This window comes from Schistocerca piceifrons, chromosome X (assembly GCF_021461385.2).
Source record: "Schistocerca piceifrons isolate TAMUIC-IGC-003096 chromosome X, iqSchPice1.1, whole genome shotgun sequence".
NCBI lineage: Eukaryota > Metazoa > Arthropoda > Insecta > Orthoptera > Acrididae > Schistocerca > Schistocerca piceifrons.
In genome coordinates, this window is record NC_060149.1 from 198,745,940 (window position 1) to 198,762,605 (window position 16,666).

The window sequence follows — 16,666 nt, forward strand, 5'->3', positions numbered from 1 at the left end:
ATGGAAGACCTTGTTAAAGTAACAAAACAAAAATTTCATCTAGTAGCAATACCCTACTCTCATTTCACAGTCAAGTGATCGATTAAATAGGATGCCAGCCACTGGGACAAAATTAACACACAGCATTTATAACATGCTTTAAGAGGATAGGACAGTTAGCCTATGGGTATAGCACAGGTGGTCGGCTGTGGCCTTTGTTAAGGAACTGTTCTGACATTTGCCTTAGCAACCTAGGAAAACCACAGAACACCCAAATTAGGATGGCCGGACAGGGCAGCTCCATCCTTCCGAATATGAGGACAGTGTTCTAACAGCTGCACTGGCTGATTCAGTAATTCTCTGCTGTTTAATGTTTCTTCATTTACACACACATTGTTTCAGATAACTTGCAATATAAAACATAGTGTCCACACACTGAGGTCACCCACTGGAGAATCCTGGACTATTTCCAGTCACTTGTAATGTAAAACACTGTTCCACTGTTCACTGATGCTCGCCCTAAGACACCCGCCAATGGTCCCGGACTGAGAAGTTGCTGCTGTGCCCCTTGCCTCAGTTCTGGAATCCATATTTAACTATGTGCTACTGCGCAACTAAAAAATTAAGCAGACAGGCATTGCTATTGTGTATTATACATCTTGTCAGATGATCTTTGTGAAATCTGTAAACATCTTAGTACTTTCAACATTGCAGCCCAGTCACCAATCGTGATTCTCTATTAAAGTATCAGCCTCGATTGCGGTAATGGATCAAACCTTTACCTATGTTTCAGCCCAAGTAATTGATCCTTCTGAAGAATATAAACCTGATTCTATAATATTTCTGTGAGGGCATGGTCTAGAAATAAAACTAAAACAGCCTGAATAGGCATAGTCAAATTGAGTTTCACGTGAGCTCCCGAGGCCCAGTGCATGGTGTCCGTGGAGACGAGGCACTCGCTGGAGCTTAAGTCAAGTCTTGGTGGTGACTTAGTACCTATGTACTGCATTTTTAAAATATGAGTACACCTATTCAGGCTGTTTTAGTTTTATTTCTAGACTATGCCCTCGTAGACATATTATAGAATCAGGTTTATATTGTAAAGAAGGCTCAATTACTTGGGCAGAAACCCAGGTAAAGGTTTGTTTCATTACCGCAGTCGGGGCTGATAGTTTCTTACATATTAAATCTGTAAGCACATCATGTACTGAAATGTGACAAGGTGCTGTAGTTATACTCTTTCATTACTATCCAGTACTCTGAGTCCTCTTGAGTAAACTTTGTGTAATATGCAGTATTACGATCATTTTAGCTGACTTTTTTAAACAAATGTGCTTCAGTGAGGTTTTTCACTTCCTGTGGCACTTTATTATACAGTTTTATCCCCTGCTATAAAATGCGGTTTTGAATTTTTCTTTATTTTTTTCTGGATAAATGTAACTCCAAACTGGCTCTCGTTCCATGATTACATATAGAACTATTAGTGTAAATACCCTTGAGGGTTTCATTTACTTTCTCTAATAGGAGTTCTGATGTTTTATCAGTGACGAAACAGGATTAATTATGTCCAGACGAAACTCGTCATATAATGACAAGAAACATTTTGACAAATGTAAAACTGTGTGCCAGGCTGGGACTTGAACCTGAAATATTGTTTTTTGCAGGAAATTCTTGTACATGCTGAGATATCCAATTACAACCCAGGATCTACTTTCACAATGTCAATTCTATCACTATGCCTCTCCTTTTCAAACTACACAGCTTGTCTCCTGCATTACATGTGAGAGAGTTAGGTTCCACATTTGAGCCTGGTCTGGCTCACAGTTCTTATCTGTTAGCAAGTTTCACAGTAGTGTGTACTCTGCTATAGAATGAAAGATTCAGTCTGCAAAAATTACTTGTTTATTTTGTTTATTTTCATAGTAACATCCTTAAATACTGTATTCTGTTTTAATTGTTCATTTCTGTTTTGCATTTGTTTAGCTAAATAATAAGCAGTTGAGGCTTAGTATTGACACAGTCACATATATTGTCCAGGCAGTTGTTTGAATGTGTCTGAATTATGACTTTCGTATCAAACTAAATTAACGCGTTCAGGAGAAAGTCGCATCCAGTGCCAGGAAAAGAAAAAAACACCTGTGACAACTAGGTAATTGGATTAAAATCTTTTCTATTACTAATTTGTAGCTTAACTATCACAGTTCCGTGCTTGTCTGTACACACACGCAACAGCATGGACTACCTAATATGTTGCGTTGCACCACACCTTTTTTCTGTAGGGACCATCTGCATACCTAACAGAAGGATCATCTTACAGTAAATAACCTACAGTACAGGGTCTTCCTCCAGCTTAGGCAAATGGGGCAAATCAGCTGGTTACTTTTGCATTAGATGTGGTTTATCAGTGCACATTAGGGGTTTATGGAGGCACCATTTAGCTCATGAGAAATGGCTGAAATTTGTATGAGGTATCCCTAAGATCCCAATCTTGCAGAACTGTGAAAATTTTCTTGAATCTTTATCCGTTTCTGAAATACAGTGGTTCAAACTTACCTTACTTTTACACGTAAAATTCAGGGTGAAGCACAAACTTTTATAAAGTGATGTAGCACAGAGAGATACGCTATAAAGTGTCACTTCTATCATCGGAAGGATTCAGGGAACCATATGTTGTTGTACTGAAGCCCACGCAAAATTTTTGTGCACATAAAATCCGGTCTGAGGTGTAAAATTGTACAGTTTTGTGATATTTCAACATTGCATAAGTAAACTATAAATATTGTAGTGACCCTTAAACTTTCTTTTCGTATGAGTGACGTGCCCTGCTGTAGCAGGGAAAGGCAACCGACAGAAAAATGCTCCTATCAGAGTGCAAAAATGTGAATATGCTCCTGTTTGTTAAAAGTCTGACTGAAAAAAGTGGGTCCCAGCTGCCTCATTCTGTCTTTCTGAGCACCTTTGAAAACTGTCCCAATAATTTTCGCTTGCAAACATATTCACACTTTTTATACTGAAGGAGGAGGATACAGTGGCAGTGGGAAAGAGACAGATAAGTAATAAATAGTGGAAGGTAGTAGACACTTGTTGTGGTATAGGAAGAGTGATGGAAACAGTGGTATTTTGTGAGAAGGAGGGACACAGTAGCAGTGGAACATAGTTGACAGTGACAGAACAGTGCTATGAAAAGAGGGAAGAAGATAGTGCCAGTGGGAGAGGAATAAAGAAAAGGTGGACGTAGGTGAGAGGCAGTGATAATGAGAGACAGTCAATGGCAGTGAAGGAGGGAGGAAGGGAGACAAAGAGAGAGAGAGAGAGAGAGAGAGAGAGAGAGAGAGAGAGAGAGAGAGACAGCAGCAGTGGGAAGGAATGACTAAGATAGTAGTAGTGATGGTGGTGGTGGTGGTGGTGGTGGTGGTGGTGGTGGTGGTGGAGAGAGCAAGAGGGGAACGTGACAGTGAGAGGAGACAGTATTAGGAGGACAGAACAAAGGAGACTGTGGCTACGAGACCGGACAGTGACAGAGTCACAAAGAGAGACTGACAATGAATTTGGCTGAGTGGACGAGTGAGAATAGGCAAGTGGGAATGGGTGGGTGAGCAACTTACAGTGTTGGACTAGTGAATGTGAATGAGTTACAGCTGAATAGGATCTTGTGGGAGTGGGAGGTGAGTTGCATGTTAAAAATAACATTAATATGTGAGTATTCACAAATTTGTGTGCAAATTTTTAAAGGTGCCGAGGAAGGCAGAATGAGGCAAATGATACTCCGCTTTTCAGACGATCTCTTAATAAATGGGAACATATTTGCCATTTTCTTTTTTTTTGCTCCAATAGAAATATTTTGCACTGGTATGTAATTGCGTGAACTGAAATGGAGAAATGAAGTATGAAAAGAAGTGTTGGCTACGATACATATATAAGGGAAAATGAAGTGAAGGGAGTAACTGAATCGCTCATTCACTTGCTCACTCTATTGAGAAAACAATAAGTGAAAAGTTATCAAACAATTTTCTGTGTGGAATGAAAATGTTGACTTTATAATGTTTCTAAATGTATCTTTTCAAAGTACCCAGGAAATTATTTCATAAGAAGTAATTATCCTGATATGAAATGAAGCTTTCGGTGTGTTCTGTTTGGAAAGATTTTCTGTAGTAGTATAAAATTGTAGTAACAGCAGCAATAAAGGTTTGTACATCAACTATGGATGCCTGTGTCTAGAAAGCATTGGCATTATCGAAAATAATGTAGATAGTCCTACGATCTGTCAGTTCTAAGGTTCTGTCAATTATCATGTGTTACAACAGTTAATAATGCCAATTCACACATGGAGAATTTTTTAAAATTATAGTTCACGAAAAACGAAGAATCGAGATACATATGATGATTTTTGTGTGGTTCAGTGGCCCGGTGCAAGTATTTCAATCAAATGTCACTTCGGCGATGTTTCTCTCTCTGACCTATCTCAGTTATCTGAGCAGGAAATCAGAATCTTGATTTGTTTCTGAGAGATGTCCCTACTGTTGAGAGGTGAATGCTAGATTAAAGACAGACTGAAAAATCAGTGATACAACCGAAATTCGATCCCACGACCTTTCGGTTTCTGGCAATGCACTTCACTGTTAAACTGCCAGACTTGACAGGGTTGAGATAAACAGAGATCTCCTATTATAATATGAATAAAATGTTTGAACACTTAGAACCTACTTAAAGCACAAGCAGCAATAATGAATAAATTATGATACTATTTGAGCATTTGACTTACTCATACAAAGGGAATAGAGGATGACTCGGTAGTCTGTTCCTAACAAAAGGTTATATTTTGAATTAATGTAATTATTCTAGTGATTAAGTTGAATTTGTAAAATAATCATTGCACAAGCAACCAATAGGGGAAAAAAGTCAGAATGAAATTTCCACTCTGCAGTGGAGTGTGTGCTGCTATGAAATTCCCTGGCAGATTAAAACAGTTTGCTGGACCGAGACTCGAACACGTCTCCTTTACCTTTTGTGGTCAAGTGCTCTACCAACAGAGCTGCTTGAGCAGAACTCATGACCCATCCTCACCGCTTCCTCCCAGGCATGTTAGGTTTGCAGGACGACTTCTGTGAGGTTTGAAAGATAAGAGACAAGGTACTGGCAGGAGTAAAGCTGTGAGCACAGGTCATGAGTTGTGTTTGGGTAGCTCAATTGGTAGAGTACATGTTTACAAAAGGCAAAGGTTCCGAGCTCGAGTCTCGGTCTGGAACACAGTTTTAATCTGCTAGAAAGTTCCAGAAAAATTTCATCTTTAAAGTGTTGGTGGGATTGAATGGAAAAGACCATGGAGTTCCAACTGAAAGTGATGGCTCCTTGCTACTTGTCATTAAGAATTGCAAGAAAGTGACATTGTGTAAAACACACTATATGATAAGTGCAATAATGACAACAGACATTCACCATTGAAATATGCGAATCAAAGCTAACCAGTTAATTTTATGCTTGAGAACAGTATGCTACAAGATGTGATACATTCATGCAAAGAAAGTGTAGCTTGTTTTGAAATAACCTAAAAGTGAATATTGCCCCCGACTGTGTTTATAATAATCATTGACCATTGAGTGAACAAAGTTGTACTGATTAAATAATGGTGCCTACATCAAAATGTGAGGCATATTACACCAAAGTTGGGAATACAATGTGAATAGTGGAGTCCACAATAAATACAATTTTGCCACTGTGAAACACAGACAAAATGATGAATTCCTCTTGTCCCTCATAAATATCTCCACATTACTTAGATGGATATGTGCCTTAAGATAAGGGTGTTTGTAAGCTGTAAATCAATGGAGTAGTTATTGCTAAGTGCCTATTGTTGCAATCTAAATAATGGCGGATTATTCTATGTTTTTGGCCTGCCACAAAATGATGCACTGTTTTGCAATAATTGTCTGTTGTGATGTTATATGTCTTCGTGCTAACTGAAAGTATTAAGCTTCCAAAGCTATACTGATAGTTTTTGTATTTTCATCTGTTCTTAAGTGACATTGTCTGTGGAACATTTGGGGATTACACAACTGGATGATTATAAGTGACAGTTGTTAATTTTGGGAAGTAGTGCAGTTTGTTGCAGTTGACTCCTAAGCTGTGTTAAAAATGGGAGTTACCTAGTTCTCTTATGGCAATGTCTGGCATGAACAAGACACTGATCAAATTACAAATGTGATATAACTCACCACTAACAAAAAATAGTAAAAATTTAGTCACATTATCACATGCAGAAAAAGTTATAAAAAGTCAGCGTAAATACTAGCAGGTTCTCCTTCAGGCTTGTGCGTCCTTAAAAAATCCTAACCGCTCAGTGAATTTCACCTGTAGTCAGTCTTAGTCATAGCCATCACCAGAGTCATGTTTGACCTTTCAAATTGTTTTTCATACCAAATGTGAATCACTAAATTAGTGTGGATTGTTAAAAATGATCTTCAGTAATGCCTCCTCAAATTGAAAACAAACTAAATTATTTACGTACACTGCCGTGCATGGCATATCGTGGCATGACATGAATTCATTGTTTGTTTTGATGTCATTATGAGACCAATGATTTGACAATAAGTCTCAGAATTTGCTTTTAAACTTTGGTCTATCAGAAGTTGAGAAGTTGAATAAACTGTTCAGAAGAATTGGACAGGAGGACAAGTGAAGTGGTTTCTGCCACCATTAACAATGCAAGATTAGTGCTCTTGTTTTAATACCCTTGAGCTGTATGACATTATAGGAATCATTCATATCAAGAATTATAAATAGAATTACATCTCAGTACATTCAGATTGTTGGTAAGGACTTGGTATCTCTCCTTTGTGCAAATTGTATTTGTATTTTTCATGATTCATTTGATGAGACTCTGAACTGATAGACTACCCCTTTATCTTAAGCTGTTCTGAAACTTGATTACAAAGCTTCAGCACCATATTTATGTCATCTTATGGATCAATTTTTTTAACAACTCAAAATTTATTCCTGTAGGCCAGTGAGAGTCATGAAAGACTAAACTCACCATCGTGCTGGTCAAGGGAAGAGAAACGAAGTCCACATTATGATGACTATGAACATGATAGTGGCCCAAGCCATGGAGCAACAAAACGTCGACACCGTTCCAGTCCTCACAGGTACTGATTTCAGAACCACAACTATATATACTAGCTTAGCATCTGCTGCTTCGCTCGCATAGACTGTGTGGCCTCCATAGATTTTTTAAAATCAGATTTTGTATGTTACACCCGTTGCTCATCTGTTAATCTACACACAGTGCAAATAGTGTATCTAGTCTATGCAACTTAAGCTTCAAATAGGCTATTAAAATTTAATAAAGCAATTCTTCCTACAAGATTTGGAATTGTTATAAAAATTTTAATTTAAATACACATTGTACGTGTACAAATCAACAATCTAGAAACAGTGCACCTAGTCATCTCAAATGGATATTCCTGTATGTGGAATTACATTCGAACATGGTATCTATTTTGTCATCAGTAATGATTAGTTTGTGGAGTAATTACAACAAAAATAATTTTATGACTATATATTAGGTTTATTGAAAATTTAATGTATTAATGAGCCATTTCTTTTTGTATGTGATTCTGACGGAACCAATTTGTCATGGTGACTGTTAAATAGCTTTCTTTGATTTAGTTCGCAAATTGCAACACCTTCTAAACTTTTCACACTAAGGCCATTGCAGCAATGGTCTTTTGCAAATGTGTGTGTGACCAAAAAGTGATGCTGGTGACTATAGTCAGTGGTGTTTGTTAATCTTGCCTTTTGATTTCTTGTGGTGACATTTTGATAGAAACTTTCATCCCCTGACACATATGTCTGTATTTTTAACTTGCAAGTCAAATACAAATTTTCATTGATTTAGCTTTAAAAATGCTTTCATAGTGAAATATTTCCTTAAAATATCTTCCACTCCATTAGGTTGTCTGGTACAGCAACAATATGTAGGATATTTGAAGTAAAAATGGTCTTTGTTGAAATTTATTATTTCATTGACAACACATTTTGGTTTCATAGGGCATCTTCAGATTATCTTAAAATTTTCCATTTACAACATTGTAAAAACCATAAAATGGCCCAATGCTAGATTGAAAAATGCATCAAATCACATGATTGTATTCAAACCTTATTCCACTGCTTCCATTAAACACACACAAACTTGAACCCTTTTATAATGTTTATTTACTAGCAAGTAGAATGGCTTTGTTAGATGAGGTTAGTGTCAGCATTCAGTAATAATCTTGGAACTCGTCAGATGTTTCAACAGCAAAGTGAACTTTGCATTTCTTTAATTTTTCACTATAGACTTTAACATGAATATTAGTATTAAATTCTGATTAAAGTTCAGTTTCCCTTAACTCAAAAAGTTTGGGGTTATATAGTATTTTGGGACTGTAAGTCAATTCTGAAGCACTTAAGTTTAAATTTATAGAATAATCCAAGTATTGTTTTGTATAGCCATCCAAATAAAATTACACTCAAGTTCAATGATTAATCTTCATTTGTAATAAAGCAAGTATTTTTAAGAAACTTTCTCATGCTTAGCATCACTTCTTCAGTCTTCAGTAGTAGCAACAAGAAGAAAATGCGTGTTCCTTTAAGACACTTACAAATAGTATACCAATGAAGAAATATATTGTCACGTAGAAGAAGGTGGAATTAGATGATTGACAAACACTAACTTCACTTAACGAAGGTTTATTCAGCACGTGCACGTGCAAGGAGCGAACTGCCTCTGGCCAGTACACATACAGTATATATACAGCTACAGAGCATTCCAGTACAATGATTCTTGGCACTTGTGAATACTTCGAGAATGTACTCGAACCAAATATAGAAATTAAAATTGTACAGTCCAGGTGAGTTTTGAACTCACAACCCTCCATGCGACAGTTTAGTATCATAACCACTACACCACAGTGCTACTCAGCTTCTTCTTTGCCAATATTAATATTTTGGGTTTTGAAATTTTTTATGTATAAGCTAGATAATTATGTGAAGAACACAACTAATTCCTTGTGATTTTGATGTCATTTAGTATCTTATAACAGAATGTGTGTGAAGTTATAATTAAGAACAAATAAAATGTGTTCTTTGGGCAGTTGTATTGCATACATCCATCTAGTTGTGTGTAGTGCATGAGATACTGAATGTGTTGCATCCCTATCCCGGACTGCTCAACTACTTCCCACAATTTGCTGACCTGCACTCAAGGCTCATAATCTCCCTATATTGCATCTAAAATATGCGCAGTAGTATTTGGGGGGGGGGGGGCAGCTGTATATCAGCACTCTCATGTCTACAGTTTGTAAGCAGCAAGATTGTGCATTTTCTTGCTAAAGCAACAGATCATCTGCAGGTAGTTGTAAGTGAACACATAATGTTCATACAAAACATGACTGCGAATATTCTATTATAGGAATGATGAATCACCAACAAGTACAAAGACAGTAAATTCAACAATTTAACAAAATCTGTTAAGAATTTCAGGCGTTTTAGAATTTTCGGCTGGGGTCAGTGTTTTGCATTGTCAAGTGTAAACTTAATTGACAATAAGTAATGTTCAGCACAGCACCGTGCATTTTGTGTATGCATTTTCTGTGTTAATAGTGTTAGCACATCTTACAGTAAATCATAGACTGGTACTTGCTGAGAGTGACATCTACACTGCAATATTAGTTTTTGCTTTGAGGTACCTGGGTACATAACATTATCAAAATTTTTCATTTTCCATAGTGGAAATTTTCCTGTTCAGCAAACAAGTTTTGCTAAGTTTGGAAATATGAGATGTACTCGGTTTGATATTTTCAGAAGCAGTCGAAGTAAGCTACGCGAAAGAAATGCAGCCTCCCCACCAAGTTTTGCTGGTTGTAGTGGAGTTGTTGTCACTTCACCAAAAGCAGGTCCATCTCAGTCTGCTGATGACCATGCTAATGGTTACAACAGCGGTGATGAGTATGGACCGTGTGATGACCAAGCCCTGAGTGAGACTGACTGGTTGGAGGTAAGACCTTGGGCATATACTGAGCTATAATATTCACTATCATGTATAAAGTTTTGTATGGCCTAATCTTGGGGTTGCCAGTGAAATTTCTGTTATGAAGACCCTAAGAATAACTCTCAGTAACTAGAAATAGCCACACTGATAAAGATTGTAAAAGTTATGTGGTTTTGATATCTCCAGAATTCCATAGTGGATGTAGTCAGAAGTATGTGGGCTCAGCCATTAGTATTATAAACACACTTTAGAATGTTAGCTATTTAAATTAATATCAGGCTAATTCCTTAACTCACTTGCTTCAGCTCCAGGGTTACATTTCTCTTTGAATTATCAAAGCTTATCATGAGTGTAACTAAATTTGTCAAGAGTTAAAATTGTGTTGGAGGCAGGACTTCAAACTTGGCTGCCTTTTTTCCACAGACAGTGAACTATCATTTGCAGTTTCTGAATGCATCATATGGTTTGTGAACTAATATAATTTGCCCTGAGCATACATTTAGTGATAGGAATTATGTTTATCTCGAAACATGCCAATGAAACCTTATTTCTGTCATTAAATCAGTGTGCTTGAGTCAAACTATCTTATTGTATGTATTGTCACAACCATAGCCTTACTTCCATTTGAAATGAGTAAGTGTAAATAAGCCTTGTAGACACCCTCACTACTTGCCACTGTTTCCTCTCTATGATATCAAAGTTGAAACTTTTGAGTCATTACTCAGATAGCATAATTGGTAATATTCTGTTTGTGAAAGTACAGGGTCCAAGCTTCTCGTGATCCAACACACAGCTTTAATCAATTCTCTTTCTTCTTTTTACACAGAAATAGGGATTTCACTTTTACCAATTGCATGTTCATTACCCGTCTTCGGGAACTAAAACAAAACTGACACTATAATCATTAAATATAAAAAATTTATAGTGTCTATGATGTAAACACCTCAAAATTAGAGTATAGGTTCAGCAGTTGTTGGCAATATATACCAATTAACTTGATATTTCCTTCTTTCTTATTATTGTATACAAAGCCCTTGCACTGTTTTAAGTATATTTTTATTACTGTTATGGTACACACACTATTTGAATATGGAATAGATAACAAGTTGTTAGCACTTATTAATTGCTGTGAGGAATATTATAAATTATTTGATGATTTAAAAAAAAAAAAGGTTGTGTATAAATGAAAGAACAGTAGAACAGAAAATGAAGAAAGTTTGAAACACTATTTGATGCTGTTATCCTGAAGATTTGCTAGGTTCTACAGCGATGTAATGAACCATACCATTTTTTAATTTTACTTTACAAAACTTTGGAGTAGAACTGGCAAAAGTTTAAAGATTTTAATGTATAAAATCATCTTCTGTAAATTTCAGAAAGAAATAAAAGTAATTGCACAAGGCATGTCGGTTTCTTATATACATAGAAGGAATGTAGCTTTTTTCCAATCACAATTTTAACCTGGCACAAATGATCATTTGCACATTGCTGTTCTGGTTGCTCTGGGTTTACTTATCAATTGCCATTTTTTATTTGTAGTTCACTGCCACAATTTGAGGGTACATATTGTCATTTTTTCATGTGGGGATCGTGAGAGGAGCTGTGGACACTAGAAAATTCCGTGCTAAGTGGAGAAAGCGGGACATTTCTGACGTATTCTTCTGTTTGAATTCCATTGAGGGGTGATAGCAGTGCAGGCAGCCAGAAACATTTCCACCGTGTGTACAGATAATGCCATTGGATGGAGCATGGCAAGAAAAATGGTTTTCTCGTTTTGAGAAGATTCTTTTTGGCATAGTGACTCTTGTGTTCAGGAAGTCCTTCAGGGTTCGAAGAAGATTTTTTAAGTGCATTAATCCACAATGATCTACATCAGTGTACTGGAGAACTGGCAAATGTGATGAACTGTGATCATTCCACTATTATGCGATGTTTGCTTGCAACAAAGATTGGGGTGTATGGGTACCACGGCCTCTAAGCCAAAATCACAGAAATCAGTGGGCGGCCATATGCGCATCTCTGCTTGCTCGTCATCAGTTGGCTCATGAACAACACTGACCATTCCTATCCTGTATCATACCTTTATGATAACATAAGTAAAATGAAAGTATGGTTGAGCCCAAACAAAGGAGCAACTCCCTGTACAGGGACTTCACACATCCGCAAAAGATAATGTTACACATCTGGTGGAACAGTGACAGGGTGGTGTACTACAAATTGCTTCCCTGAGGTGTAATCATCACTGCTGACATTCATTGTCAACAATTGAAACATCTTTCAGATACAATTCAAGAACAATGAACAAGAAGACTGCGTGAAATGATGCTGTTCCACAATAAGGCCTGCCCGCATTCTGCTAGACCGACTAAAAATGCTATACAGAAGTTGGGTTGGGAAGTCACTCCGTAACCACCTTATTCAACTGAACTTGTGCCCTCAGAGTTTCACCTTTTCCACGCTATTGAACAACCATCAAAGAAACTTCCTGGGAGATTAAAAGTGTGTGCTGGACTGAGACTCGAACTCAGGATCTTTGCCTTTCGTTGGCAGGTGCTTTACAGATAGAGGTACTGGTGGAAGTAAACCTGTGAAGACGGGTCACGAGCCCTGCTTCAGATGCTCAGTCGGTAGACCACTTGCCCGCGATAGGCAAAGTCCAGAGTCTGAGTCTCCATCTGGCACGCAGTTTTAATCTGCCAGGAAGTTTCATATCAGTGTATACTCCACTACAGAGAAAAAATTTCATTCTGGGACCTTCAAGGAACTCACATTCCAGATGAAAATGGGTTTTGAATATGGCTCAAAGAGTTCACCACCTCAAAACCATGCAGTTTCTACAGTCGCAGTATCAAAAAGTTACACCAGCATTGGGAGACTGTTGTAAATAGTGAAAGAGAGTATGTTATTGATGACTGAAGTGTGTGTTACTTGTATCTGTGGTATTTATTAAACTAATGGAAAAACACTGTGAACTTATGGGTCTACCAATTATATATAATATCTGTAATACACAGGATGTTCCATACCTCAAGGGTCAAAATTAAACCTGTATCAGAAGTGTGTTCAGATCATGAGCACGTGGACAGAAGTGAATATTTACATTTTTTTACGTAAGCAACTTACACCTCGTACAACTTAAGCTCATCAAGAGTGGTTACCATCAGTCTTAATGCATATATTATAACGCATGCATTGACAGAACTAAGCTCTACTGACTCCCAATGCTTGCACACATTGTTAGTGCTGAGTTTGTAATTATTGCTCCACACTATATTTTTTAACGTGGGTGTTTCAGGTGCAAGTTGACATGTACTTATTGATCAGATTTCTCCCATATGATCTCAAATTCTCCTGTGTGAAAAAACCTTAGCCAGATCTCTTTGGCTATAACATCCTAATTTTTTGCCTATTTCTGATCATGGTGATCAATTTCTTTCACTTAGTATCATGTCCATCACAAAACTTAAATCTGTACATTTGTTTGGCATTCTGGGTGCTACCACCTGCTGTACCATCTGTTAACCACATAGGCGAAGTTCCCCTAATGAACAGTGCTCCTCTATGGACATACACTGATGGGGGAAAAAATTGCAACACCAAGGAGGAGTTGTGTGACAAACAAATGTTGTTACGAATGTTTCTACATGATGTCTATTTAAATTTCACACCAGTTGAATAAGAGTAGCCTTAGTACTGTCACTATAAGGATGCAACTCAGATTTGCTTTAAATATACACTGTAATAGTTGTGAGCATCAGTTACCTTTGAAATCAGATGTGGTGAGCTGATGTTAGTCAAGAATATCTTTAACGGACAAAGACATCATTATCATCACCTCGCCGAGTTTGAACAAGGTCAAGTAATAGGGCTACAAGAAGCTGGATGTTCCTTCTGTGATATTGCAGAATAATTTGGCAGGATTGTAGCCACTGTACACGATTGCTGGCAGCAGTGGGTATGAGACCATACAGTCGTAGAAAGAGCAGACTTCAAATGGCCACATGGGACTACCAAGAGGGAACACCATTGTGTTCAGAGTATGGCTCTGGTGCATCCTGTTGCATCTGCAAAAGCAATTTCAGCAGCTTTTGGCACCACAGTGATACAACGAACTGTTAAAAATCAGTTACTTCAAGGACAGCTCCCAGCCAGATGCCTTGCAGCATGCATTCCACTGACCCCAAACCACAGCCATTTGTGACTTCAGTGGTGTCAAGCAAGAGTTCATTGGAGGGCAGAATGAAAGTGTTTTGCATTTTATGATGAAAGGTGATTCTGCTCTGTGCCAGTAATGGCCTTGCGTTGGTTAGGAGGAGGCCAGTTGAGGGTGTGAAAACAACCTGTCTGCTTGCTAGACACACTTTACCTACACCTACACCTGCAGCTTTGATTTGGAGTGTGATCTCCTATGACAGCAGAAGCACTCCTGTAGTTATCCCATGCACTTTGACTGCAAGTGTGTGCATCAGTCTGGTGATTTGACCTCTTGTCACCATTCATCAAGGGCATTCGAAAGGTTGTTTTCCAACAGGATAATGGTCACCCACATACCACTGATGTAACCCGACATGCTCTACAGTGTGTTGACATGTTCCCTTGGCCTACTTGATCACAAGATCTGTCTCCAATGTAGCACATGTGGGACACATTGGACAACAACTCCAGCATCACCCACAACCAGCAATAACGGTGCATGTATTGACTGACCAAGTGCAGTAGACGTGGAATTCAATCCCACAGACTGACATCTGACTCCTGTACAACACAATGCATGCATGTTTGTATGCTGGCATTCAACATTTTAGCAGCTGTGCTGGTTATTGGTGTACCAACATTTCAAATTGTAACGGCTTATCTTGCACATAGATTAACGTGTGATCTTGCAGTGTTAATCACTTAAATATGTCACCTAGACAAATATATTCCTGAAATTTCATTACTGTGCATTAATTATTTTTTTGTTACAATTTTTTTCAGTCATTTCATTACAGAAAACTGTGTGTTGCTTTTCAAGGTTGTGCCACCAACGTCAGTGCATAAACCTAAGCTCTATACAAATGTGTAACCCCACATGGATAGCTCATTCAAGACATCACGTCATCTGAAATACTCATTTCCGACTATTGGTTCCTCATATCTCAATCAGTTTATGATGCTTTACTGTCTGTATGATTTTTTACTCCAATGGCATGACACACCCTATATTTTCATACGAAAATACAATTGAAGTTCCTCTTGTCATTTCTACGCACCTAAACAGCTAACTTGTTCACATATTTGTTATCTGTTTAAACTGCTCTGAGATAAATTAATAAATCATTTACTCAATGGTATAACATAATTACAGCGTGACCGTTGGTTTGAAAAAATTATCAAGAGGAAAGGCTTCATCATCAAGAAAATGGAAGAAGATGGGGCATGTTTGTTTCGTGCAGTAGCTGACCAAGTTTATGGTGACCAAGACATGCATGCAGTCGTGAGAAATCACTGTATGGATTACATTGTGAGTTGCTGATTCTTTGTTTTGTATCATACATCACTATGTTTTAGTTTTTGAGAATATCGTAAAGTCCATTTGTCGCATGTGTAAGCCAGACCTTCACATCTGTTGGCAACAGTTTTATGTCATCTTGCTGGGCTGGGAATGACTTTCAGCCTTCTATACCCATGTATGTGACTGCTGTAAATTTTCACTATTTCAGTCTAAACAGAGTACACAACTGTGCAGAACACACACACAATTCAAATCTTGGAATGTGAGTGTAACTGTTAAGTTTCTATGTGGTGACTACAGTTGTCGACAAAGGACCGTGATGGTGACAGTGCTATAATTGTCAGAACAGGACTGCGACAGCAGCAGAGTTATAAAGGCATATGAAGCTGGCTTCAGAGACAGCTTTGAGGAGTACAAGCAACTGAAAGACTTGTACGACAAGGATAAGGATATGACATAAAAATAACCAATACATGTTTACTGTTGTACCTGACGAAAATGCAGTCGTCATTACAACAGTAGGTTCGTTACTTGTTCCTAGAGGAGGAGTGGAAAGAAGAACATGTAAAATATTAGTTCACGTTATTCTAATGTAGGTATGAAGATGTACTTGTGTTCATATAATCCATTTTCACTGGAATGTTCTGAGTATTTACAAAAAGTATTGTTTGATACACACATTTACAAGGCTCTTCATTTGGAGTACATAGACATAATGCTCACAATTAAAGTTTAAAATGAGACACAATATTCACTAGTGCCCTACATGATGATGCCATCATCTTACTTGTTGATCATGAACTGGGGGTATGTGTTCATCTGCTCAGCCGTATTTCAGTGTCTCTGTGTGGTGGCTCTGCGAAGTTGAGATAGGGTGTGGCTTTGCCAATTTAGTTACAGCACTGTGTTCTTTGAACAATGCCACATTTATGGGTTTTTATTTTTTTATTAATAAAGTCAATGAATGATTGATGTGTAGCGTTATTAAAGGAGGTAACAGATCCAATGTGATTTGTAATAGAATAGGGGTCATGTGATGTTGAATGGCCTCCTTGTCAGACTGCCTTTCTAAGACCACATGTGCAGGCAGTGGCGAACATCCTTATGGTGACCGGGTAACCACCAGGGTGGCATCATTTGGTTGCTAACCTGATGATAAGCAGGTT

The 16,666-nt window shown here is 37.8% G+C and overlaps 1 protein-coding gene across 2 annotated transcripts in view; it reads left to right on the plus strand.

The window, feature by feature from the left end:
* LOC124721125 (OTU domain-containing protein 5-like) overlaps positions 1-16,666 on the plus strand; it is a 94,196-nt gene that overhangs the window by 45,825 nt on the left and 31,705 nt on the right. Inside the window, exons 2-4 of one of the 2 annotated variants that reach the window (XM_047245941.1) lie at positions 6,979-7,121; positions 9,820-10,012; positions 15,354-15,509. In XM_047245941.1, the coding sequence (XP_047101897.1) occupies positions 6,979-7,121; positions 9,820-10,012; positions 15,354-15,509 (492 nt within the window). The remainder of the gene's footprint in view (positions 1-6,978; positions 7,122-9,819; positions 10,013-15,353; positions 15,510-16,666) is intronic. The other variant, XM_047245942.1, reaches the window with a different exon arrangement.